This window comes from Musa acuminata, chromosome BXJ1-8 (genome assembly GCF_036884655.1).
Source record: "Musa acuminata AAA Group cultivar baxijiao chromosome BXJ1-8, Cavendish_Baxijiao_AAA, whole genome shotgun sequence".
Taxonomy (NCBI): domain Eukaryota; kingdom Viridiplantae; phylum Streptophyta; class Magnoliopsida; order Zingiberales; family Musaceae; genus Musa; species Musa acuminata.
The window spans coordinates 43,720,480-43,748,406 of NC_088334.1; the positions used below are offsets into that span (position 1 = coordinate 43,720,480).

The following is a 27,927-nucleotide window of genomic DNA, read 5'->3' on the forward strand; positions in this document are numbered from 1 at the left end:
TTTTTATTCCTATCAAATGCTTTTCCATCCTTTCCTTCCTCTTTCCTCTATCAAACTTTTTTTTGTTGGATGATACCTCATACTTCTAGAAAAGTAGGCTCTTGATAAGAGTACCTATTATCTTATGCCAAATCCATCAAGTATTTTACTTTCAATCATGAAATTAAGGGTGACCACTTCAAGTGTAGGATGAGTTACCTACATAGCATTCTCAAGATTGTATTATTCCTTAGCTATGTAGAGCCTAACAAAGAGAATATGACTTATTATGGGAGTGGCAGGCCAAGTAGGGCCCCCATCAACCCCTTAATACTTCCTATGTTAGATTCTTTATGGGACAAGATATAGTGGCTTTATGTTTGGAATCTATCTTTATTGGGTCGTTTTGTTATGACAACAAGCATCATCCAATTTGACATGGGAGAAAGGCAGCAGGAAACCTCAGACAAGGTGTGAGAAGGGGTCTTCTCTGAAATGGAGTTGAGGGACTCAGATGTCCCTCCTTTTGGTACTTCAATGCAGTCATGATTTGGATCTCATGAGGCATCTTGACAAGTCCACTTCCCTATCCCCAAATCCAAGATTCCAATTCAATGAGGTCAACTCATTTCACATCATGTTTCCTTTCATCAAAGAGCAATGACATGCATTCCATTCTCTTGTGAAGCCAAGGCAAGTGAATGCAATGTATTTGTACCCAAAATTCATCATCTAGTGTTGTATGTGCATGTCTTCTAGCAACATAAGCCCAAGAATTAGATGGTGTGATGCAAGTGATAAAAGACAGGTTGAACAAATGTGCTAAGCCTAAATATTCTTCACTACTTTTCCTTCCTTTTATGTCAAAACAAGCAAACCACATGGATTTCTCTACTAGTCCTTGCATGCAAACAAGTTCATGAATAACTTCTAGAGAGTAACTTCTATGTCATGCTTCTTTGTTCTGTGCCAACTAAGGCCTATGTGTTGTAATGATCATGAGATCTTTCATTCTAAAGAATACACTGACATTTTATCTAAAAGTTTAGGTCTATTAATAGATTCTGAAAATCCTTCGATATTTTTAGTAATTCTATTTCAAATATACCGATTGTGATGATATGGATGTTGATCTAAGTGGGATGTGAGTTTTCAATCTTTCTAAGTGTCGAAATCAATATTTCAAATGTTAATAAATTATAGTCTAATTAGGGTGCCCATTGATAAGTCAAAAGATCGACCACCGTAAAGATAATAATTACAAGTTGCTAAATTTCTTATAACAAAAAAAAGGTTAAAGCGAGATTATCGATAGACGAGGCATTTGATGGGATATGAAGTGGCACCAAATCATTTTATTTCTCAGTATTTGGATCAAACTTGATATTAAATGTGTTTGGAAAAGTCAATCTATTATGAGGATCAACTTTTATTACAAGAAAGCCTGATTAAGCATTAGTACAGATGGTTTATTATGAGCTTTGCAACTCTCATCTTACTAGAGAAAAAGAACAATCGGCATAAGCACTACAAGATTGTTTAATTCTTATAAAAGAATAAATGAAGAACCCAATATATAGAAGCTAATTAGGTAATTTATGGATTAGCTTCTTAAGCTTGTGGTGTTGGACTGTGAAGTTGATAATATATTCTTAAGATTATGGTTCGACTTTTGTGATATGCTTCACGAAACACTTCTTTGTAGTTGATTTGCAAAGATGTTTGATCCAAATCTATTGTCTCTCGAATTCGAAAGCCTTATGTTGGTGGCATAATGATTCATTGTATAAAATTGAATCACCAATAATATTATTTCATGTTATAGTTTGTGCTGACCAACATTTTTTTTTTCCACTCATTTTTGAATACCATCACATGATCCAATGCTTTTGTTAAGATTTTTCTCAAGTGTGTAGATAAAAGAAGTAGTGATTAGGATTCACAAGAACTTCTCTCCAAAACAAGTGACAACATCATCTTATTTGCATGATCAACATAAGCACAATCTTGATAGCTTCATCATATCGTTGCCACAAGGAGGAACATAGAATTGATTCCTAATTCTAGTAGGAGTAAGAGTTATTAATTGGATGTTGGGATCCACTAATGGGCTCATTCAAAATTGTTGTGCATGTTCCTATAAACATGGAGGTCCATTTGATTAGACTCTTAGATTTGGACTCTTGGATTTGAAAAATGTTTTCTAGTCTATTCCAATCTATTTATTTTCTATAAAAACTGCTGGCATATCTGGTGAAACATCTAATCGAATTAATATCTTTTTCCATAAGAGCTAAAAGAAATAGTAAAGAATTCAATTATTTAGTTTTATTTTGATGAGTGATGGCCACACATCAATTCAATAATCGTATTTAGATTAAATAAGATTAAGTACTTTAATAAGAAAATAATCCTTGATATCTTATATCAAGATCATATCAAGATTGATTGGACATTACATTTAGAGGTATATATGTGTTTGGTTTTGCTAACTCACTCCCCACTCCTATTTTGAATAATAAAGTTTTGGGGAAAAGAATAATTAGGAAATGAGAAAAAAAAAAAGGTTTTAGAATGCATTCATATGCCTTTTTTTTTTTATCAATTTAAGCTTCGACAATATTATGATAATGATTTATCTCAAATGATATATATCTTTAACTTCTCGATTTTTTGCAGGAATATACATATTGAATTTAAATTTGAAGAGTAAATAAAATAATCTCTCTCTCACACACACACATATGTGTAAATTGATAATTCATTAGGATGATAAAAAAAATTACAAATATGTTTTAGTTTTATATATCTTTAACTCGAAAAATAATTATCAGCTAGAGGTAAAATTGGTTATAGACTGAATTTTTTTTTAATGGGTATTAACAATATTAGCATATGTGTAAACCATAATATTTGAAGGGATATATATAATATAATGTAATACAATAATATCAATTAGAAAAAATAAGCACCATCAAAATCTCTCGTAATAATGGGACATAAATTAAAACATTTACCCTCTCTTTGATGAGAAGAAAAAAAAAAGAGTTAGTAGAGGCCCTTAACTTCGTGTCTCATGTCGTACCATAACTTAACTCGTCTAGTAATAGACATCATAATCGAATCAGAATTGATTAAAAAATTAAAAATTAAATCATATCTAAGAAATTAAAATAAATCGATTGACTTTGATCGATTTTTAGATAATTCACATGAATCGATTAGATTAGATATGTATAGACACTTTTGATCAACATTTTTTCCTCCGATAATCTAGCTTCTACACCTCTTCTTATCTCCTCCCAATCATCTTTTTTTTTCTATCCCTCCTCTATCTTCTTCTTCCTTAAAATGAATACAAGGATAATGAATCAAGCATTGCAACAACAAAGAAATATGTTTCCAACTTAAATATGACACCAAAAGGGGTTATGATAGAACGAATGACACTTTAATGATTAAAAATAATCGTTCTATTGGGTGAGATATACTAATTTAATAACTCTACCAAACTATGTGTAGTGGACCAACTGTCCCAATTGCTTGAAGTCTCGAAATTTCTACCTCATTAGTTGGATTAATATAATTAATTCCTTATATATTATCGAATATGATTTTATATTTATAATGTCGGTTGATATTATCATTTTTATTATATTCTATACTACTAATATATTGCTTTTATTTATCTATTATTATTTATTATATATAATTTTTAAATATTTTATATATTATAAGATATTTTTATGTAAACACACAGTCAAGTGATTTTGAATGTACAAATAAAAAAAAATCTAAATCTTGATTTAGGACGTAAGAAATTTGAGATTTACTTCAGTATCGAACGATCGAAGTTGCCCGACATCTCCTTGCACGAATCTCAACAATTACTTTTAGAGTAAGAAGACAAGTTGACTAGGCAACGTTAAATTATAATAACCTCACTTAAAAATTATATACTTCCTCTTGTTTTAGAAGTATAATTATTTATATTACTTCTTAGAATATTTTCTTTAATTTTGGAAGGATAAAATAGCATGGGGAGCTTTGTTTCTCTCTCTAAAATCACAATCTTAATTTGCTACTTGCCCCCTACTCTGACTTGTTTTCAAGATTGACTTGATATTTTTGTTTTTGGCCTCTTGGTCAAAACTCACAAAGTCACCCATCAAGGGATAAAATTTAATTACCTTTCAAATCAAGAAAGAAAATTAGATAATTCAATAATTAAATATGTCAAGATCATACATTCCTAAAACATTAATTTATTCTTAAAAAAATTATTTATATTTTTGTTTTGTAGGTTTTTAAAGGAACCATCCCAAGTGGCATATCTTCTAAGCTAAAATGTTATCACAAAATAATATTTTTTATACAAAACAATTATAAAATTAATAATAATTTCATCAAAACATAATTGATTATTTTTTACAAAACATGGGTTATGATCCGAAAATCTTACAATCACTTCTTTACCAATCAAATTAGATAATACATTATTCCCGAAATAATTAATTGATTGATGAATAATTAATGATTTTTTTTTTTTTGCTTTTACTAAACTTAGATTATCTTATCCAAGCATATAGTCTACTAAAACTCTTAAAACTCATTTTCTTCTCCATCGACATCTTTAATCAACATTTCTAGTTATTAATACATAAGTTGATATATATATATATATATATATATATATATATATATATATATATGAGTAAATTAAGGGGGAAAATATTCTTATTCTAATAGCGACCCTTTGCTTAGGTTGGGCAACAAAGAAGAAGAAGAAGCTTGCTTGTCCAAGTTTTGTTTGACCCCACAAAACCCAAGAAAGGAATAGAATGGGAAAGAAAGAATAACACGTTTGGTGACAAATAAATATCCAAACCAACCGCGTGGTCTCTCTCTATCCTTCCTCCTTCCTTCCTCAAACCCACCCTCCTCCTCAATTATTAATGTGACATAAAATTACACCCACACACACATATTTATATTTATATATATATATCCAAAATAATATATATACCTTTTTTATTTAACTTAAATTGGACATCAAATTTATCATTTGGCTTAAATTTTGTTTAGCATCAACAAATTATATATATATTTTTCCAAGAGTAAATACTGAAGATGAGATTTGATATCAGAAGCATAATTAGGAGTGAATAATTTGAGTTATTTTGGTAATCTAATCATTCGAAGGGGCATACATGTTATATTAATATTGATAAGGGCAAATGTAATAATCGTAGACTTGTGTAAGGACTGATACGTAAAACCGTGTGCTATAAACTTAGTGCGGTCATCACCACACCACGAACACCCCACGACAAGAAAGCGAGAAAAGGTAGTCACCGGAAAGCAGCTGCGACCACAACCACCACCACCGCCCGCGCCGCCCTCATGGCCGATCCCTCCGACGAAGCTCCCCCCGCCGCCAAGAAACCCTTCTCCCTCCCCCGATCCTTCACCTACCATCACCACCCGGGCCGTCCCTCGATCGCGAAGCCCCCCTCGAGCCGCTTCGCCGCCGACGGCCCGGACAAGCGCCCCAAGGTCGTCCTCTACAGTACCTCGCTCCGTGGCGTCCGTCGCACCTTCGACGATTGCCGCTCCGTCCGCGCTATCCTCCGCGGCCTTCGCGTCGCCGTCGACGAGCGCGACGTGTCCCTGGACGCCGCCTTCCGCCGCGATCTGCAGGCCGCGCTCAAGGGCCGGCCCTTTGCCCTCCCCCAGGTCTTCGTCGGCGCTCGGTGGATCGGCGGCGCCGAGGAGATCCGGCAGATGCACGAGGCCGGCGAGCTCGCGAAGATGCTCGAGGGGGTCGCCCGCCAGGACCCCGCCTTCGTCTGCCACGGATGCGGCGGGGTCCGATTCGCGCCCTGCCCGACATGTAGCGGCAGTCGGAAGGTGTTCATCGAGGAGGAGAGGAGGCTGCGGCGATGCCTGGAGTGCAACGAGAACGGATTGGTACGCTGCCCTGACTGCTGCTATTGAACTGCCCCCACAATCTTTATCTACATAAAAGACAATAACGTATCAAGAACTGATTACAAGGAAGACAGGAGAAAACAAATAGGGTTTTCTTCTGTTTTGGATTGCTCCTATATTGTTTTTCTTGATTCTGTGAAGTTGATTGCGTTGTGCTTGAGGAGGGATGCCATTTGATTGAGATGCATGTGGGATTTGTGGATTTCTCCTGTTGCTCGGTGATGGGTTTTCTTAAATGCTTTCTGTAGAAGAAAGGAAAAGAACATATGGTTCTTCTCGGAGAGTGATTATCGATCATAAAGCTTGTATGTGCATATACTAAAATAAGTTGGGTTGTTAATGTAAATATAGTGTTGATCTATCAATGTTATATTGAACGGATGTTGTGTGTTCTCACGTTTATTGAGGCATCTGGATGGATGCAACACTTTTGGTTTAGCTGTTCATTCTTTTGTCCTGTTTGGATTATTGTCTTTCAGTGCATTTGCTGTGATCCCTCTCAGCAAGATGGGTTTCTATTGATTGCAAAGTATAGATTACCTGTTGCTTGTTTTTAATCAGAAAATTGCTGACAAAAGTTTGTCTTGACTGCAGCTATGATCATGGGCCTCTGTTTTAGTGGTTTTGTTGTCTATTTGTTTCTTGTGTTGAATTTCTGAAGATATTAGAATGTTTTTGTGGTTCTGAATTTTGGAGCATCTCATTCTTTTTAATGTTAAATATAGTTGGGTTATGGATCTTGATGGAGACGATGGTAATGGTTTATGGTTTGCTGATTCTGGTATCGAGTAGGCAGATTCATACGGTAGAGAAAATATGTTCAGAGAGATGTTGAAGATAACTCTTTTGCTACGTTTGGGGTGATTCATGAAACCGATGATAAGAATGGAAGTTAAGAATATTAAGGTTGTAGAACTAAGGTAGGAACCAAAACATACTTTCCTTCCAAGAAATTGTTGGAGCTCTAGAACAAAATTAAATAATGAAGTGTCACAAAGTTTGTTTTGATGTGGTAGCTAGCGGAATAGTCTTAGCAAAACAGGTTTTATGGACAGAAAGGTTACTAAGGCGCACTAGACCATAAGAAGAAATTGGATTAGGAATTTGAGGGAGAGGTATTGTAATATTTGGTGTTCTAAAGAAGAAATTTTTGTACTGCTTTTTTAGAAGTTTTGATGGCTGATAAAGTTGTTGCTTAAAATTTATTATTTCATCTACGGGAGCATACATTATTATTGCCGATCCTTTTACTAGACATCAACAACAACAACAAAGTTGGAAGTCCCAACTATTTGGGGTCAGCTAGATGGATCTTTTGTCGTCAGTACGATATGTAAAAAGTCATATGTTTATAGATTTCACAGCGACAAAAGATTCATGTTGCCGACCTCAAATAGTTGGAACTTACGACTTTGTTCTTGTTGTTGATGCTTGGTAAGAAATCAATAATAATAATATATGCTTCCATAGATAAAACATTAAATTTTAAGTAACATTTTTACTAGACATCCTAGAGAGTTAATTTAAGTTTGTCATCATGGATGTGTAAGATCATTCTAAGATTTTCCAATGGTCAATATAAAATTTGACTCAAAATTTTTTTTTCAATGGTTATTATAAAGTGACTCATTTTTTTAATTATTAAATGAAGATTTAGTTACTTGTTACACATAATTGTTAAAATTTGATTATAAAAGAATTTGTTGCACATAGTCACAGTCATTCATTGCACATGAGCGAAACATTGAGCTTGGAAATTATTTTGGGAACTTTCTCACGTGTAATGGTTATGATTGAAAATTTTTATTTCTTTTCTTTCATTGTTCACTCTTGAAGGTTTCTTGTAGTCTTACCACAACACAACATCCGTTTCTTCCCCCTTTTTATCCAGGGTAAATAAAGGCCTATGTCTCATCACCTTCAGGCTATTTGCGTATCTTGTAAAAAGTTGTTCTGCTTTTGGTTTGTGTCCTTTTAATCTGTTGACATGTGAAAGTCTGCTTCTTTTTCTTTCACCTTTTACTTTTCAGCTTTTGGATATCAGGCTTTGAGGAACACATGATTACATTGTACTAGTCATCATCATTTTCTGCTACCCTTGGATCAATTATTACAGCAATGCTTTCAGTTCTAATCACTCTCCTCTCTGATTTATGTGACTGCCAGAAGCCTTTTCTTTTATTCTAATGCTGAATTATCTAATTAAAGCTTTATTGTTACCGAGTTTAATCGATGGTTTATTAGATATTTTGTGCATCCATCCATGCTGCAAATTCGTTTCTGAAAGAAATTTAGCCGACAAAAATATTCCTATATGTCCTCTTACTTGCGTTCTCAACACTGTTTAGTCATTTGTTATGTGTGCTTTCTTATAGCTTTGATTTATCTGATTTACTTGATCACTCACGCATCAAATACCTTTCTTGGTTCTAAAGTTAATAGATTTAAGGATTTGTTAGGGATCTATTTCTTTGTCTCAGCTTCCCAATATCTTCTTTGTATAATCAGGTGTACTTTGGAATTCTGAATAGTTAATGTAGCGACATCATTATGACACTCAATGCTCCCACCTCCACAAATCATCACTGCTGAAGTGGGTTGTCACATGATGAGTAGACTATATATCCTGCTTTACCTTTTACCTTCTTTGAGATATCTATTGCCCCATGTGATCACTGGTTAAGAAAAATTCTCTCACTAGCGTGCAGCCAAGGTGAGCTTATACTCCTATATGAATGTATAATGTGATTATTAGGTTTTTCCACACCAAAAAAGGGGGTTCAGGTTTTAGAACAAGGCAATCATTCATGAAAGATTAGGGATCAGCCTTGGATGCAACCTAGGCTTCTGCTCTAATGATCTCTTCATGCTATTTCTCTCAAAGAGCGTTGGATCAGACATTTACTTGATGAATACAACTAGCAACTAGGACTTTTGGAATGAATATTTCTTTTCCTGTAAACTTATTCAGCACCTGGGAGAAGCATATCAGTTTCTGAAGAACTATCTGCAAGAAAAAAAGAAGAAAAAGCTACAAGCAGTTGTTTATGAGCTATGATTTCAACATAGAGGTTAAACCATGTTTTGTGATACTGTCTGTGCTATGCATGCTCTTAAAAATTATATATTTGTTTGGCGTAAGTTTGTTTATATATTCTACATTTTTACTGGTTTTCATTCTCATTCTGGATCTATTTGATGAGTCTGTAAGATCTAAAAAGTCTTCCCATTGGCATGCGTGCCCCTCTTATTTTTCAATGTCATTAGAATATGAGTTAATAGTGTCATATTTGCTCATCAATGCCATTTGACAAAGAGCAAAGGGCGTTGGGCTCGTATTCAAAGTATTATCATATTAGAAAGGAAGGAAGAGAAAGAATTGTTAAGTATTTTTCGGAAGGTCAGAAACATTTGCATCATTAATCTCATCTCAACTGAGGGCTTGCATTTCATATTCAATTTCTTGGGAAGGATCACGTAAGAGGTTTTGTCAACTTCTTGCAAAGGATCATTTCACGGGATTTGTTGACGAAATATCTTTGTGATGGTAAGTCAATATGTGTTTATTGGCTTAGACGTCAAAAGTCTATAAATATTTTTTTAATAAATTCATAATTAAAATAAATCTAGATAGAGTTTGTTTTATATAATCATTCCTAATACATTTTACTTTCGTAATTATAAAGATATTAATATATATTTTTTTTATAATATATCAAAGGTGGCTAACTACAAGCGTTAATTTGTAATTAGTCATTGTACATAATATATGCACCAAAAAACATAAAATTCTACGTCGAAATAGTTCGAAATGCTGATATGCATATGTAAGAAGCATAGTAAATTCATGGGCTTCTACACCTCGTATCATAACATATATATATATTCTCACATCGCACGTCATCGTAATATATACGTGTATTCTCACATCACATGTCGTCATAATATATACGTGTACGCCCACACCACATGTCATAATATATACACGTGTACTCCCACATCGTATGTCACAATATATACGTGCACCCTCATACCATATGTCATGATGCATATATTCGCTCTTACACCGCACATTATAATATATACGTGTATTTTCACACCACATATTATAATATATACGTGTACTTTCACACTGCACGTTGTAATACATATGTGCACTCCTATATTGCATGTCATAACATATATATGTATTCTCACATCGCACATCATAATATGCACCGCATATCATAATATATGTGTATTATATGTCATAATATTTTTATGCACTATCACATGATCATATATGCATGTATATAAGATATTTTTATCGTAATTCATATATTTTTTATGTTTACAAAATATATACATTCATATTTAACTCAGAACAATCATATCACTCGTACGTCATCATATGCACGTATACAATATAGTTTTATCATAATTCATATATTTTTTTATTTATAAAATATATATATTCATATTTAACTTATGACAATCATATTATCCGTACATCATCCATCATATATGCATATAAGATATTTTTATCATAATTTATGTATTTTTATACTTAAAAAATACATATATTTAACTCATGACGATAAACCTTCTCCACTTCTTTCCCTGAGATCTCTCTCTTTCCTCCCTTTGCTCCTTTCTCTCTTCTTTTTCCTCCTCTCTATTTTTATATATCTCCTTCCTCTTTTCTTTCCCTTTCTTTCCTTTTCTCGCTTCCTTTCTTTCTTCTTCTATATTCTTCCCTTCTACCCTACAGCCTCATCCTTCTCTTTTCTTCTCTTATCCTCCTCCCCTTTTTCTCCTTTTTTTTTCTTCTTCCTCTCTTTCCTCTCCTCCTTCACTTTCTTCATTCTCTTCCTCTCTTCTTCTTTATTCTTTCCTTCTTCCCTATAGCCGCAACCCCCTTCTCTTCTCGCTCCTCTTCTCCTCCTCCCCTTACCATCGTCTCAGCCTCCCCCTTTCCACCGTTGTAGCCTCTCTCTCTTCTCTTCCTCTCCTTTGAGGTGATGGTGGGAAGAAAAGCCTTTTTTTTTTTTTTTTTTACCTTTTGTAGTTTAATACTTTAATCTATGTAATATCTATATTTATAAATAAATCTTTAAAAAGATAAAAAAATATTACCTTCTTTCTTTTAAACGAAGAGTTTAATTTTATGTATCTAATCCGGAAACTAATCACGATTGATATATCATCAATTATATATTTTAAAGCATATAAAAACTTAAAACATTATTCATCTTATCCTCGAACATAAATATTTTTACTTTACACTAAATATTAATATATCTTAATCTCATATTCAAGTTCATTAGTACACTTTAGCTTATTATGTTATACTTAATGTAGACATTAATGCTTATATATGATGAGTCAATATTTTGTAAAATATTAAAAATAATATATTTTTTAAAAAATATATATATTTTAATCTTAAGAGTGGAAGATATGAATATATTATGTATCATATTTATGGAACGTAAACATCATAAATCATATCATGAAATGAGAGTAACACACACACACACACACACATATATATATATATATATATATATATATATATATATATATATATATATATATATATATAATTTATGCTTCTATTGATATACTATTTATAATTCAATTTATATGAGACTCATGCACTATAATTCATTTCTTTCATATTTTTTAGTATTATATTTTTTTTCTATGACATAAGGGCTTTGTTATTATATGTTGGTTCATATTTGATATAGGTCGAGAAATATTATTGGTGATTTCTTGACCATCAACTAAAGGAATCATGATGACCTTAGGCCAACTATGAATGTATGGATCAATTAGTGTCAATTGCCTGCTTATTGAGTGTTGGTATTCAACTTCATGGCATAACCTATTAGGGATTAACCTTGTTTGGTCAAACAGGCAACAAGATTGATGTAGACTTGTTTGGATATTGATTGTTTAGTAGTACTGGAAAACGACACATAGGGTTATTCGGGGAGCCCCTTGATTGATTGGGTTTTTCCTTTGTTAGATCTGGTGTTTCATGTTGTTGTGAAGATGTTTTGTTTGTCCATTTCTTTTAATTGATTGTGCAAGGTTGGACTCGTATCATCGATGGAGTGCATCTCGGGTTCATGTAGTGGCAGTTGAGGCTGCGGCACCTGAGGAAACGGTTGGGTCAGTTGGTGGGATGATTGATCCATTGTCCCTTACAATACTTGAAATTGATTCTAGCTGACGAATAATGGGGATCTTTGTGTTGCTGATGAGTGGTCGGGTTGTATGCGACCCACCCACCACAAGATGCATCATTGTGGGAGAAGAAGAGGAATGATAATCCACATCGTCATCATCAAAGGCTTAAAAACCTGTCAGGCGAGACCCAGAAAGCATGTATTATAATAAGTCGAGCAGGACACTGGTCATCTGGGAATGGATGCTCCTACGAATGCCGAGGTAGTGGTCGCCCTTTGGGTCCGATGCCAATGATTGCCACCTTTGATATGGGGACAAACATGAGTTAATTTTTAGATTAATTTGATGAAATGTGATGTTATGGTCTTCCGTTGTCGACGACGCCATGAAGACTTTTTATGTACACATCACCACGAAAATATTAACACCAGAGAAACCATCAGCTATCCGCAAAATGGGATCCCGAACCGAACTAAAACATGTTCCCATGTTTGATTCCAATTGGACTGCCAGAGCTTAGCCTTTTTAGTAAACCCTGAGATGAGATTCATTTTTATTTCATGCATTATGTATTTATTTATTTCATGCATATTATATTATATTATATTATATATATTTATATATAAGAACAATAAATATGCACATTTAGCGTCTGGCTTGTATCAGACACTGTGATCTGCCATCTTATTCTTTTTAGGATCAGCAGGAAAGAGTAGCAGCAGAACCATGATAAAACTTCATATGCCGATCGGCTTTGCAGAGCCCCCAAGTAGCTAAAACTGCAAAAATATATGAAGTTTGCATAAATCTATATGGATGACTGACGTCCAATCTGCATGCTCAAGAATGAAAACTCCAAGTAGCTAAAAGTAAAACGATCTCGCTCTGCGGAGAAGAAGGATCTCAAGGTGGAAATCTTAGGAACCAGTAAAGCTAATATACATCTTACTTGACATTGGAGATTGACCGTTTCATCGAGCATGTTCCATCGATATGTTTCCACGGTACAGTAGAATGACATTTGGTAGTCTACTCAGTGGAGTTTTGTCTTAGCTTTTTTTGGGACAGCTTCTCCTTCTCTTACATGCCCTTCGAGTTAACTGTGTGTGTTAAATATTGATACAGGTGCGACAACTTACCTGGGTTAACTACAATGGATGATTAAGCAAATACATCTGATATATCAGGAAGATAACTTGGAAGGCCTGTGAAAGAGCAACTGAGCGACAATCCGGTCTACGGGGTTCGTACCGGTTTCAGAGGCAGATAAGTTTCTAGATCTGCAAAGAAAAAGTTCAAAGTTCATAAATAAGAGTTTTTTTTTTTTCTTTCAAATTCTTTGAAAAGTTATATGTAAGGATGATAACCGGAAGGTTAACAGATGAGCATGGTAGGCCATAAAATCGAGAAATTGGTACTTACATAGTACCATTCACCTGTGATCATGATTTTTCTAATTGCATCACTTGCAGAAACCCCATGCGCAAATTTTTATGAATGAGATGTTGTACATGAAATCATGCATTATAAACGGATATTAATTTCAAGAAGATATGAGTAACAAAATTGAAGTTAATTTAGCAATGCCATAAAGAAGAAGATCCACAAACTTAACATACTAGTTTGACCAACAAAAGTTGTTCCTATTAGCTTTTATATCACCTAGCATGCCATACATGTGCTTAATGACGAAAATTGCATGTGCTTTGAACTTAACAAATAATGTTAAGCAAGCAGCAGATGAGGAAGTAAAAGTCATGAAAAGTTGTTCATACAAAAATTGCACAAGGTAAAAAAAAGCAGCATCTAGCAAGCCACCAACAGCATCTTCCCAACTCTCAGGACTTACAGTCAAAATTTTAAGTATTCTTTCAGTGACCGTAATGTACTGTATTACAAGACTATCTACAACAATAAACCTTTACTTGTGTGACATCCATAAACATGCACAATTTATTAATGTGTCATCCATCACATGTGCCACTTATTTGTTCAAGTATACCACAAGTTTGTCTCGGTAAAATTGTTCCCTTATGATCTAGGTGATGAGGACTCCAGTTGCAAATACCCTTTTACTTGTATGGACAGAACTGCATAAATGCTATCTAAGATTTTCAAATGAAGGTGCGAGAACATACACCCTATTTTTGTTGCAAATACCCTTTTACTTGTATGTCCAAGTTCATACACCCTATTTTTGTCAGTGACCGAATTGTTGATAAGAGCTTTTATGGTGATTCTTACAGTAAGACCCAAGGTGCGAGAACCCCGGAACAACCCTATGGGGATTCTACGTTGGCCAACCTAGAAAAGGACATCTTCATTCGATGTTCTATTTTTCCTATTATCTTTTAATGTGCTTTCTTCTTTTTATTTTATTGCCATTTAGATCAATTTTAGAGTCTTATTATGAGTTATATTCTCCCAAGCTCTAATTTGGTAATTGAGAGGTTCAGGATCAAGGTTCTCAATATCATTATGATATTGATACTAATCATGCTTTAAACAAATGTTGTACCAATAACAACCCATATAAACACTTCATTTAGGACAAGATAGATGGTCTAACGCTATCATACAAGTTCATTAAAAAAAATTTATTGCCAATTTTATGTTTTTTAATATTTTTTAGTTTCTATAAACTATTGTCGGTAATACAATCGAATAAGTATACAAAGATGCAATTATTATCACACAAGTTCAATAATGAGGACAAGTTTAATCATACATAAATTCAATGATTGAACCTATCAAATTAATAAAAAACATGAATGGATGCATGAGACTTTTGCTGCACAATTTAGGGAGAGTCAATGCATAAAGTTTCAGTAATCACACATCACACATCATCCAATTGAATAGTATGTCCTAGTGTCCTACTGTCCTAGTACCAAAAAGAATCTCATGCTAGCTTAGGAGTTAGATGTGGCTGAAGCTCAATATGACATGCTAAGAACATATGCATGACAATGTTATTATCAATAAATTCGAAAAACTCGATTTATGCCTTTAGATGTGCCACCATCCAACATAGTGGGAAGGGAAAGGTCTACTTGTAGAGACTATCCAAATGTAGTTTCTGGATAAGCATGTGGATTAGTGTAACCAAATGAGCCAAATGACATGGACTTTACATGCATGCTGTATCACGGTGTTGGCTCATTATAACTACAATGCTCCTGTGGGTACTTCAAATCCTATAAGCAGAGTAGGATTGCAAGTGGATGTCATACTGCAGTCTGGAAAATCCATGTCAACAAGTAGATAATGACCGTGTTGAACTCTAATCGATGTTATCTGACTTAATTTTTGTGAGACTTCATCTCATTTGCTAAAAGTCATCAACGGTCTTCCACTTGCTCAAAAAAGAGTAAGACAAGGCTCTTAAATAAAATATACCATAAAATAAAAGGATAAATGTTCAATAATAAACACTGATGTGATTACTAATATGCATCCAGAACAATATCTTGTATGAAAACAAATTGAGGATAAACAAGTGTACTCTCAAATGTATTCTCAGCAAATGTATTCTCAATCATCTTATGTGATAACGAATTGAGGATAATCAGCAAATGTATTCTCAATCATGATCTAGCAAATGATAAGTCTGAAATTGATGCAACATCACATGTATCCATACACCTAGTTTTTCTGTCTCATAAATATATTATTTCTATTTTCATCCAGGAATAAAATGGTCATTTTGAGCTGTTAATATTTTGCACAAATTGATACAAATAGAAATCAATTTGATATCGTTTAACAAGTCTATAAAACAAGCAATGATGAGTACACTGTTTTTAAATTTTAGAAAAACTTACCTGCATTTATTGTCTGATTCTCCATTTGCTGCAGCATTTCTTTCCACATTATCTTTGTTTGTACCATTTCTGTCAGTAATGTTGTGCCTTTCTGTCGCACTTTTTGCTAAACGGAATATACTATCTCTGATGCAAAACTTTAACCTATTATCCAACTACAAACAGAAAAATAAAGGTTAAGCAAAAAGTTATTTCTTTGGACCAGCAAAATGCATTGAAGTTCAAATGATAAAATTCTATTAGTGGTCCTACCATTGACAGTGCGGCCTGAAGCTGACAATATATTGTTTCTGCTATAGAATTATCATCATTCACAATAGAGATCCTCGGGGCATCCACAAGCATGTTCTTCTCCATAACTGTAAGGTCATTACAAATTTCTTTAGATCCAACAATGCTTGTCATAATCTGACTGTGGCTGTTCCCTGGAGATGTTTGACAGATTGAGCTATCAGAACCAGATTTCAGATCATCATATTGTTTCCTCTTGTGTTGAACTTCAAACCTAGATTGTGTTATCTGCATCTGCTTTGGTTTCCCATTTCTCTCTTGAGGTGTTATAGAAATTGCTGGTATTTTTTGTACAGGATTTGGGTGTACTGATGGATCAGCTTTACCTCTATCACAACTAGAAATAGGTTTCTTTTGGTTTCTCTGAGCATGACGATATCCAAAAGCAGAACTTGAATGCCTCCAAGGATCTAAATGACAGAATTGACAGCTAGAAAAATATTCTTTTTTACTGTGTTCAGCACAAACATCTGAGCCTCCTTCAATGGCAGGAAAGGGATATGAAGGATATCCAGAATCACTGGATATAATGTCATTGCAGGTACCAACACAAACAACAGATTCCTCATCACTAGCTTTCCTTTGCAGGCTGCTATCTGATGACTGATAGGATTGTGGAGTAACACAAGAGGAATCATGGAATTGATGGCTTGGACTTTGTTGGTTTTTAATGTCATAAGACCAGGGACCTGTCAACTCTTGGGACATTATTTTCTTGCTCTTTTCCTCTTCCTTTTCCCAATATGTCAACAAACTTTCATGCTCATCTACCTACAAAGATAGTTAACAATAGCACTAAGTGGAATTCATTGATAAATCACCTAACAAATATCTTCCAAAGAAAGCAAGCCTCAAAAAAGGTATAAAATATCATACAGGAGTAAATCATTGTAGTGATAAATTATGCAGAGAAAAAGAATCAGGTTTACAAATGACATATGCAAGAAACTTACAGAATGTATACCATACAAAATAAGTATGATTTTATGCTGCATGCTACCCAAATATCACTGAAATATCTTCTCATTGAGCACATGTATTAAAATATTTTACCTACAATTTAAAGAGGTGCTCAAGAATACATGAAACATAGAAAGAACTGATCAAAATTGAGCAATAATCAGCACTATTCTGCTTCATCAGCTGGCGAAAAGGATTTCAGCTACTTAAATATTAAGAAGAAGATATAATGGCAACTTGTCGAGTTCTCTGGCAATTTAACTTCAACTTAATTCTATTGAGTTCTTTTTACTTATCTTTAAATAAGAATGCTGAATATTATAAAGCTCAATCAAGATAATGTTTAAGTAGAAAAATAAAATAAATTCTATCGAGTTCTTTTTACTTATCTTTAGATAAGAATGTTGAAGATTATAAAGCTCAATCAACAAAATGTTTAAGTAGAAAAATGAAATAAATTGATCTCTTAAAGTCAAGAGCATCCAGATGAAAATGTATGGAAATCCTATTCTTAAGGATGCTTGGCTGTTTGGCTACTTTACACTAGAACATATGGCTGGTCAGATTTTGGGAAAAAAAAAAACCCATAAGTGAAGATGTGGTAGGTAAAGAAAAGACGGTGAAAAAGGAGTTTTAATTGAAACCAAGAATTTTAATTCCAACCACATCAGTTGGTATGAATTGGTATTTACCAATCCGATGTCCAATTGGTATGTGGACAAGGCAAGATCCGGTTCTATACTGGCATACAGTCTAGTACAGTTACTGCACCAGGCATACCACCCACCTGATAATGTACCAGTACCGATTCGCTCTCATATCTAATCTGGATCTAAACATGGACGTAATTCAGCTTCATGTGATGTTTAAGCCATCTCAGCTAATCTCCATAAATGCATTGGTTCTACTTATGGGTTGAATTAGTGGTCTAAGGCATATGTGGGCAAGTTTCACTTAAACAACGTGTATGTTTAGCATAACCCCTACTCATGTAGATTTGGTATCAGCCTTAGTCATGAATGTACTTTTTAACACAGATTGAATATAACATCCAGTAAGTCTTGATAATAGTAATCCAGAAGATTAATTAAGTACAGATGATGCCAAATGCTAAGATAGGACTACAGAACAAGGAGTTGATATTGACACATATTACCATTGATGTGCTCTAAATTTAGTTTTGTAAAGCACATGGAAATCCAATATGCCAATGGTATACCACCTGAATGAAAATCTGTGATCCATCCATAGTTAAAGCCAATCAATAGAAGTACTTGTTATTAGAAGCAAGGTTCCTAATTTTACCCTGTCCAGTATGTGTCAGGTAGTCCAATCTGTTTCATTCTTTTGTGTTCTTTATTAGGGTTAAACAGAAATGCACCCATTCCTCTCTCGCTTGTGCACCTATCTTTGAGTGGTTCGTATAGCTAGCCATGAGATACAGGTACTCTGAATTGCTTGTCAAATACATGACAGATAATTTTTCAAAGTTTCTGATTCTTTCAATATGATAGAATACTAGGATACTCAAACGACATGTTGTTGATGCTTCTGAAGAGAATTCTATTCTTTTCTACATGTTGTTGGACTTGGTCATATGATTAGATATACTAATCTATCATTTGAATTACAATCAAGAATATTGAAATTAACATAATGATTATCATTTGCTCATGGAAACAAACTTTATACTTGAAGGGGTAAGGCCATGGATGTTGGCCTTACCCAACTCTACATTTGCAGGAGCATCGTGCACTGGACTGCCCTTTTTATCTTTAATTTTTCGAAGTTCTTGTTGTCCTCACATTCTTGTAGTACTATGTCAGAGAAACAATTTGTTTAAATGAAAGTATTTTTTCTGTTGAACATCATGTACAAATGGTGGTGTTAAAAATTTCATTGTCTGACATTTTTGTTAGAGCCTGTTTCTCAGTTCAAAGGTCTCCGGTTCAAGTCCATGTAAGAGCATCTTGTACAGAGTTTATTGTAATGAAATAATATTAATTTCAAAAGATCTTCTTACAGATGTTGTGGCATGTAACATCCACATATGGGACAGATTTAGCATACGGTTAGTCAACTTTCATGTGCTAGCTGCTGTCTGCCAAAGTAATAATGAAGAAATGTTTTCAAAAGGAACCAACAAAATACATAAAATTTCTATTCACAAATATATATCTACCTGACTTCTCTGTGAGACATTTCCTTTAGCATCACATCCTTCATCTAACCGAAGGGAGGAAAATTCTTTATCAGAAAGTTCCTCCTTGCATAATGCTGCGTCCTGTAAGTGTGAACCAAAATGCCAGTATTACTAATTTTATAAATATGTGCTTTGGATTGTATAATTGCTTATAGAAGTCTAAATGCTATGGTGATATTCTATCTCAAACTGAACCAATAAAGACTTACGGGCACTGGAACAAACTCAGTGATGCCACTGATTAGATGATCAGATGGTGAAAATAATCCATCACTAACATCCATCATGTCATCTCCAAAAAAGTGATCGATTGAGTCACTTCTGCTTTTTTCAGGTAGATGAAGTAAATATAGCAAACAATAAAAAACACTTACTATCAGATTTGCTGGTACAGCCACTCATATTCTTTGTAATATCAGAAACCAAAGTTTTTTAACAACAAAGTTCAAAACAAAGGTGCCTTAGATTACCTGAAAACTGCATCAAGATCAAAATCTTCAATACTATCCCAATCACAGTCTAGAAGGCTATCACTTGCTTTATCATCACGCTCATTAGCAGATATTTCTGGTTTAGTATCTAGCTGCACTGTGCTTCTGGTCGAGAAACTATATGATTTATGCACCATGAATGAATCTTCATTAGATATAGCATCAGAAGGAAGAAATTCCATTGTACAATCTCTCACAGCATTTAGGTTTGATGAATCTGTAAAATCATTTATCAACTCCGTCTGCAGAGAATCCTGATCACTGGCATCAATTTGCCCTCTGCTATATGATGCATAAAGTGTAGGGAAATCAGACAATACATCCAGGTCAAGATTTGAAGTGGAAATTGCCTCATCTCTACCAGAAATGGACTTGTTTTCCATATAATGACAAGTAAAATCATTCTCAGATCCAGATATTGGCCTGGAAGTCACATCAGCAGCAAGGCCTTCGTTCTTGCCTTTCATTCTGTCATCTTTAAAGGCAAACAAAGTGTTTTCTTGCACATCCGTGAGGCAAAGTGGATGGTCTTCATTATTACTGACTTCACCTGAGAATTCATGGTCTACCTGAAAAGTCAAAATACTGTTACCAAAGTAGAGGGACAGCACTGTATGCTCTAGACAATATTATTATTTTTCCAGGAAAATGGTGCATATTATGTTCTTCATATCAAATTTGACAGAGTCCAGTTTGTGAATAAAAATACAGAAATTTACTAGCATGTTAAGCATTTTAGTTCATAATTTTTAAATCAGCTACTACAGTGGTGATATTTGGTGATTAAACTTCCAAACATGGGACTGTATATCGAGTCCTTAATTGGGTAAAAAAGCCTCAATTTATATTCCATAACAGACCTCTATGGGCAGACATTCAGGATATGTAGACTGGCTCACTTTAGTCACAAGCTATGACCTTCTTATCAGGGCTGTCTAATTTGAGAAAATGCTCACACTTCAACTAGAGAATTCAGTTATTAAAGCTATTAATCTTAACAAACTTTATTAATGAAAGTGAAGATAACACCTGAGGATGAACCTTTAGGCTCTCTCTCTCTCTCTCTCTAGAAAGGAAAATTTTTCTTTTATCGTAACTAATCATTAAGTTGATATCCTCTCTTCCTATCATCATTAAGAGTCCTTTCTAGCTTAGAAAATTTCACATACAGCTTCAAGAATCATCTTTATGTTATCCTCGTCCAAGTTGTTTGTCCTGCGCTTTATTGGAGTCATACAATTTGACAGAATATGTTCCACCTCAGCCAGAGCAAGAGAAGGTGTTTTAGGCCAAAACAATTCCATGAAGTCTAGGGATGATCTGAGTCGAATTGGAAAGAAGGTAAAACATTATAATTATAAAAAGCTTCACTTCCCATTGTTTTTTTGCTGAATCTTCACAATAGTACCATCTCGAAAACATTTTATTCCATTGTTAGGGTGTGGAAACGAGATTCCACGGTTTTCTTCCAGAAAGTGTCTTGACCAAGATGACTAGAATTTCTGGATTAAAAATCTTTCAATCTCTCACAGATCTTATTTCGAACAATTTCTTTTACTTCGATTCTTTTATCAAAACCTGTATATCATCTACTGTTCTACCACGATAGACTCATCGTGATCTACGAAAATCAACTACAGTCAACCGAAAAAGAGATCAAAGAAATCCGCGTTCAGATGTGATGGCGTTAAATTATCATCACACTTCATTGTGTCAAATAGTTTCCAAAAACAATTCAAAGTGGAGCTGCTGTCAAATATCAGGGAAAGAACGAAAAAGTACGATTAGGGAAAAGAGGAGGAGAACCTGCTCCTGTTTGCCGCTCGAATCAAGCATCTCGAAAGCACAAGAGCAGTAAGTAGACGAAGCTGATTATAGATCTTCCGATCGGTTGCCGACGAATCCGACTGGAATTAGCGGCGGAGAAAACGAGAGGAGACACCGGAAGGCGGCTTGCTCTGTTGGTCGAAGCGTAGTGTTTTGGGGAGATTTGTAGAAGGCGAGCGGGGGATCGAGGAGAAGAGAGAGAGAAAGGGGCTGAGTGGAAGTTTCTGGACCTGCCACGTGGAGGCTCGTATCTGGAGACGCATTCTTGGTGGTGGGTCTATCAAATACCGGCTTCTGATTGGGCGATATTTTTAATATCTTTTCTCCGGCCAAACGACGACCACACCATTCTACACTTCCATTACCAAATCCTCCGGAGTCCACCGTAAACTTAAACGGAGCCTTTGTGGGCCCTAAGCAGCCACGTCATCTTCCCATTAACCTCGCTGGTAGAGAATACGGGTCCAGCAGGTGGGTGATAAACTATTCTATGCTTGGTCATGGTTAAGCCGCAATGTACCGTCAGCAACTGAGCAGTTTGAATGCTATTATGAGCGGATAAATCTTCTCGAAATAATCAACAGGATTACATGACAAATTGTTGCTGAGGGTTCTTCGTTGGGGGTGCGATCTTTAGGGTTTATGGCTGAGGAGCCGAGGAACTTCTGGGAATGAACGTTCCCCAAGGTGAAGAAGGGAAGAAGGCGAAGTTTAGGCTTGCGGTTGGGTCGCAGATGTTTGAGGTGATCGAGATTTTTTGCCCTAGGTCATGAGTTCGTGCTGGCGTTCCTTCGATCGGTTCATTAAGGACGCAAAGTTTGGATCTTGCTTCTCATTCGAGGGTGTATTCTTCTTGTAGGTGAAGTCCCGGTTTGATGTAACGGTGTTTCTCGTTCTCGCGATTGTAGCTATCGGACTTGGTCCTCTGATCCTCTTCCCGCTGGCGGAGAAAGATCGAAGAGCATTGATCCAAACATCCCTTAAATCTTTTCCATCTTGATGGGAAGAACCCGCGGGACTTTCAGGATTTGGGGCTCCCTTTCGAAGCTTTTCTTTTAGAGACTTTCTAAAAGGAAGGACGGCATCTTTCTCCCTGCATGACATGAATTCACTCTACCACTGTGCCTATCTTCCCACGCGTGCCTTGCTATAGCATTTTGGTCGACTGCATTGATATTTTATCAAACTTTTTTCCTTCAAAAAGAAGTGAGTATGAGTTGCTGAAACCATTATGACTGACATTCCTATTATATTCCAATGCTTTTTCAGGATTTAGATGCAGTGCCCTTATCTGTATCACATAAAGACGCCATTGTGGCTGCGTACGTGAGGTTTCTGGCTCCGAAGGAGTTGAACAGATGCAGATCATGAAGATGAATTTTTCTAGAGCACCTTTTCTTATGAGCTTCTTGATTCATTGTCATTCTTTCATGAAACCTTTCCATTAATTATTCTATGGCTGCAAGCAATTTTTCTTTGGAACTTTTTAAATATTTCATTAACTCCTCTTGACAAAAGGCTGAGGAAATCTAATGCAGTTCAGTTAGTCTATAATATATAGCATGCCAGTAATTTATAATTGATCTATTTAAATGGAAACTTTAATTTTTGTTTTTGCTGATTTTTTTCTTATTTTAGAAGGGTGTTACGGTTGTCTGTTTCTTTTTCTTTTTTGTTGGAGCAGTAATTGGTGATGAGGAAAAAGCAAAAGAAACTGTCAAAGCAGTTCATCTATTGGTATGAAATAAGACAAATTTTCTTTTGTAGTTTTCATATATTGACCTCAGTCTATAATTGTTTTGTCTTTGCAGGACAGGATCTGTCTCCAAATGATTTCATTAATATCCAAAAATTTCCTCACAGGATTAACAATGTCTCCAAATATTGGAAGAAAATCTTTATGAGTATCTTGTTACAAAAATGAATTTCTGGTTCAAGGTCTCTTTTCTAATTCCCAACTTCCCTATCTTATATTAGTCTCCAAAACTTGTGTGGTTCAGTTTTAAGTCACTTTACTTGGTCATGTCTATGCAAAATCTTCTGAGCAAGTGAACTTTTCAAAGTTTGGTTGGGAAGATGATTATTTTATCTTTCATTGTTATGTATATTAAATACGTGTACAAGTGGGTCATAATTCTTCAGTTGAAAATGATCAGTGTTCCACACTCATATCAGAGAGCCCTTAATTCTCTTAAGGGAATGATTCAAAGTATTCCATTCTTCTTTTGGTTTAGCATCCACATGAATTAGGTTTGCATAGCTGGTTATCTTGCAAACAAGTGTTCCATTGCATCCCGTATTGACTACCCTGGTAAGTCTTTAAGTAGTAGAATATGTATTGATGACTCTGTTAAGTCTTAAGTGGTAGAATATGTTTTGAAGCTATCGTTAGTCTAACAGCAAGAAAATACTTCCAGAGGTGAATGCCTCTGTTTTTGAACAAACTCTTCATGAATAGGTCGAAGAGAGACTCTTTGATGACAATGGTGTTGCAACTCAGGGAAGTATCAATGTGATAGACTGCCATTTAGAGCTTACTAAACAAGGTTTCCCAGGAGAATGCTGTTGAGTATTTATTATTGCATTAGTGTGCTTCCTGACAAGCAGGTGCTCCATCTTGTAAAAGCAGAATTTCACTGTAAATGTACATTAGTTTCCTTTGTAATGTGAAAATACTTGGTAAAGTTGCTCATGAATCTAATATTTATTATGAGTTGGGGACCACAGTCCCAGTTTTCTGAATTGGGTTGTCTCAGCTCTATGGTTGTGTTTGGGTTTGGGTTTGATTGGTCTTTGATTTGCTGATTAAATGCAGTTGGCCCATTTTAGTAGAGTTGCTGCTTGGTTTGCTTGATGCTATCAGAATTACTTATTTTCTGTGAATGCATGCAGATGGACAGCAGAAAGATGAAACTTCTGTAAAGAAAAATGAGAAGAAGAAATCTAAAGGTGTGAATGTCGATGGTGAACTCATGGCAAAGGATAAACCTCTTGAAGTTGTTGCCGATCGAAATGAGACTACTGACCCAGCAACCGAAAAGAACAAGAAACATTAGTTGGAGGAGCAAAAACAAGAAGAGGTTCTGCTTGAGCTGAATGATGATGATGCTGCAGAACAAAATAGGACGTCCAGAAAGTTAAAAGAGTTATGAAGATATATTTTGATGGGAATTTCCAAATGAGAATCTAAATAAAAAGAAAAAACAAGATGACTAGTATGTGCCATATGAATCCGACGTATTACCATGCTTTGCTGTTATACAAGTGACTTTTAGAGCCTCTCAGTTTGATAAAAGAGTGAATGATGTAGAATTGAGGAATATGTTATGAAATAGATAGAATTTTATTCATTGAGATAATGAGTATTTATACAGATTTTAAGGGAGAGATGTTTCTCAATCAATCACCCAAATTATGCAATCAGATCATCTATTCGAATTTATGATTGATCCTCAAATCATAGATTGATTGAAGATATGAGGAAGCCGGGATGTTGTTCCATATGTGTTTATATCATGATATTTTATCATGCGCTCGTAAAATTGAGCTTCTACTAAGGATGTCAATCTTGAATTAATATAATTGAAATATCTTATGAGAGAGTCCACTAGTTGATCAGAAGTATGGACATGAGATCGGTCGGGACCGCTTAGTAGAAGAGGAAATCAACAGCAAATCTGATCGATAAAAAGCAGAAGGTAGATGGTCGTTGAGGGGAAGCAGGGGAATGATTGTCGGAGTCAATAGATCAGATAAACGTTATCAAAGGACTGATCGAATCTATCGATCTAATTAAAGCAAAGGAACATTGCATTAATGATTGTAAATCTATGAGTAGCATCGATGAATGGTAGAATAGTTATCAGAGAAGAGACCGCGCTAAGGGATCTCTGTGTGTAAGCAATATTGATTGATAAAGAGAAGAGATCGGTAGATCAAGTGGGGAAAGAGATTGTTGTTGCCGCACATCAAGGAAGTCAAGGAAGGAAAAGTCTTACTCAAAAACAAGAGGAGCTTTGACACCATATAGAATTGAAAAATATATTACGAAAGGGATGAATTTTATTCATTGAGATGATGAATATCTATATAGATTTTGAGATTAAAATTTTTTTCAATCAATAATAGATTAATCCTCAAATCATAAATTGATTGAGGATATGAGAAAACAGATGTTGTTCCATGTGTATCTCCATTGAAATCTCCTATCAAATACTTTATGCAGTTGTTATTTCCCTTTCGCTACTCCTCATCTTAACGAAGGCCTTAGTTGCATGAATTTGTGATCCTTGTATCTTTGGTTTGACATGATGTGATAAAATGATCACAGCTTTTGAAGGAATATTGCTTCTGTTGCACCTGATGGGTGCTGCACTTTATCGATCAAATGACAGTGAAGCTCTCTTTTTGTGGTTCTTATATCATTGCTAGTGAAAGATACGTTGCTTTTGCCCTCAACAGTTCAGTGTAACTGTGTTTTTGGAGTTCATGCCATTTCTGGGCTGTTTCTTTGAGCTGGTTTGACAGATCCAATCTACTAATGATACTTATTATCAGTGTTTCCTTTTAGCATTTCCTGTATTCAAAGTGAGAAAAATAAACAAAAAACAAAAACATCATCATCTATCCCATGTATCTCTCCTCCACCATCAAAATTGTGTTCATCTACTTGAGGCTCAGTAGAAGCTCTTCAAGAAGGATTTCTGCTACATAGAGACATCATAGTGGCTTGAGTTCTTTTCTTCATAAAATTAATTATTGATATAATATACTTAAATTTAGTGAGCATGTTATTATAATACTAACATATGAAAGAAAGAAGAAATAAATAAAAACAAGTCATTCGTTCTTATCTTGTCCGTGTCCTTTCTTCTAGAGGGCCCATCGTCACTGCTCCGTCGCATCTCCAAGCCACTTGCTCTACTGTGTACACCAACTTGCGCATACACATCAGCAACATCGCTATCTATACACATTTTCTTACTCCCGCGACATTGTGTCACCATTTTTTCCTCACTTCTTTGACAACTTTGGTACATATATGTGTCTTGTTCCTTCGACGTTATTGGTGTCAGCACTTCAGCCACCCAATCCTTTCATCCATCTCCTGCATGTCTGGGCTCTCACGAAAACATTTCTTTTATTCAAAACAGTTTGTAGTCAACATTAAACTAAAAATAATGTGAGAACATAGATATCTTTATGATTAAATTGTCATGTTTGTTGTTATAAGATCAGATTTGACTTGTACTTTAAGAATCTAGTTTTAAAGCTTAATGTAATATATATATAAATATATATATATAATCAATCTTTGTCATTGATTGACGTGGAAATCAGATGGACGCATCATATGTGAGTGGGATGGGTGAGTTGACATCAGCCCTCCATCGACCGTTGATGCGTTCATCTTACCTCATCACGAGCAAGCCACGTGGCGCACGTGCCCATGCACGGCAAGCACGTGGAACAGCGAGCTGTTCATGCGCTGCAGCGTCGGGCATTCGTGGAAACACACGTCGGCTGCCTTGTATCACACCGAAGCCCTAATCTTAAAGTATACTATTCTTGATCAAACCAATTGAAATCGAAAGATAGACGAACCAATAAAGAACACTGGATTTATATTCATATTAAGGGGGAATATTTGGGTATAATAACTCCATGTTAATTAAAGTTGGGGTTGTTTTTTAACCGTGGATTTTAGATACATTTAGGTGAAACATTAAATTGAGACTAAAGGTTAGGTCAATGTCTGTAAGAAATTTAGCATTGTGCTAATTGATTAATGGAGTGATACTCCTAAAATAATGATAATTTTTTATGTTCCATTAATGATGATTAGATTGTTTTTTATAAGTCTCAAACTTAATTAACAGAGTTAAGTGCTTGAAATCTTGTCCGATAAATCTATGTATTCATCCAGGAAACTTTTTGAAAGATATTTATTAGCTTGACGGGTAAAAGTTGATTGTTCATGACAAGATCTTGAGATCAAAATCGGTGCCAATTGCATAGAATTTGACACCTATAAATCATCATTTTGGTTACCTTCGTTGTTTTTAATGTAAAAAAAATGAATGAGATCGACCTTTGTTTCAAGTTGAAAACAATTTTTTTCTCAAATAAGAGGAAAAGAAATAGATCAATGGTGTTTGTGACTTTGTTCTATGCAATGCTGCAG

At 34.9% G+C, this 27,927-nt stretch overlaps 2 protein-coding genes and 1 long non-coding RNA gene across 6 annotated transcripts; 2 read left to right on the plus strand and 1 right to left on the minus strand.

Moving 5' to 3' along the window:
* Nucleotides 1–5,271: 5,271 nt before the first annotated feature.
* LOC103995334 (uncharacterized protein At5g39865) lies at nucleotides 5,272–6,351 on the plus strand. Its single transcript, XM_009415900.3, has one exon. It carries the CDS (start codon nucleotides 5,383–5,385, stop codon nucleotides 5,974–5,976), a length of 594 nt encoding a protein of 197 aa, XP_009414175.1. The 5' UTR covers nucleotides 5,272–5,382; the 3' UTR covers nucleotides 5,977–6,351.
* Nucleotides 6,352–13,075: 6,724 nt separating this feature from the next.
* Nucleotides 13,076–21,916, minus strand: LOC135588030 (protein LNK2-like). Of its 3 annotated transcripts, XM_065079961.1 has the most exons (8): nucleotides 21,723–21,916; nucleotides 19,896–20,485; nucleotides 19,635–19,749; nucleotides 19,405–19,506; nucleotides 16,224–17,033; nucleotides 15,972–16,126; nucleotides 13,570–13,583; nucleotides 13,076–13,427 (listed from the first exon to the last, which is right to left on the minus strand). In XM_065079961.1, exons 1-7 carry the CDS (start codon nucleotides 21,750–21,752, stop codon nucleotides 13,580–13,582), a joined length of 1,806 nt encoding a protein of 601 aa, XP_064936033.1. In that variant the 5' UTR covers nucleotides 21,753–21,916; the 3' UTR covers nucleotides 13,076–13,427; nucleotides 13,570–13,579. The 3 variants fall into 3 exon arrangements, with proteins under 3 accessions (XP_064936033.1, XP_064936031.1, XP_064936032.1); XM_065079959.1 differs by lacking the exon at nucleotides 13,570–13,583; XM_065079960.1 differs by lacking the exon at nucleotides 13,570–13,583 and having other exon boundaries at nucleotides 19,635–19,746; nucleotides 21,723–21,915.
* A 342-nt stretch (nucleotides 21,917–22,258) lies between these two features.
* Nucleotides 22,259–25,057, plus strand: LOC135589149 (uncharacterized). Of its 2 annotated transcripts, XR_010476616.1 has the most exons (4): nucleotides 22,259–22,486; nucleotides 22,603–23,480; nucleotides 23,555–23,681; nucleotides 24,636–25,057. It is a non-coding gene; the product is annotated as an uncharacterized LOC135589149 (long non-coding RNA). The 2 variants fall into 2 exon arrangements; XR_010476615.1 differs by having other exon boundaries at nucleotides 22,603–23,681.
* Nucleotides 25,058–27,927: the final 2,870 nt, after the last annotated feature.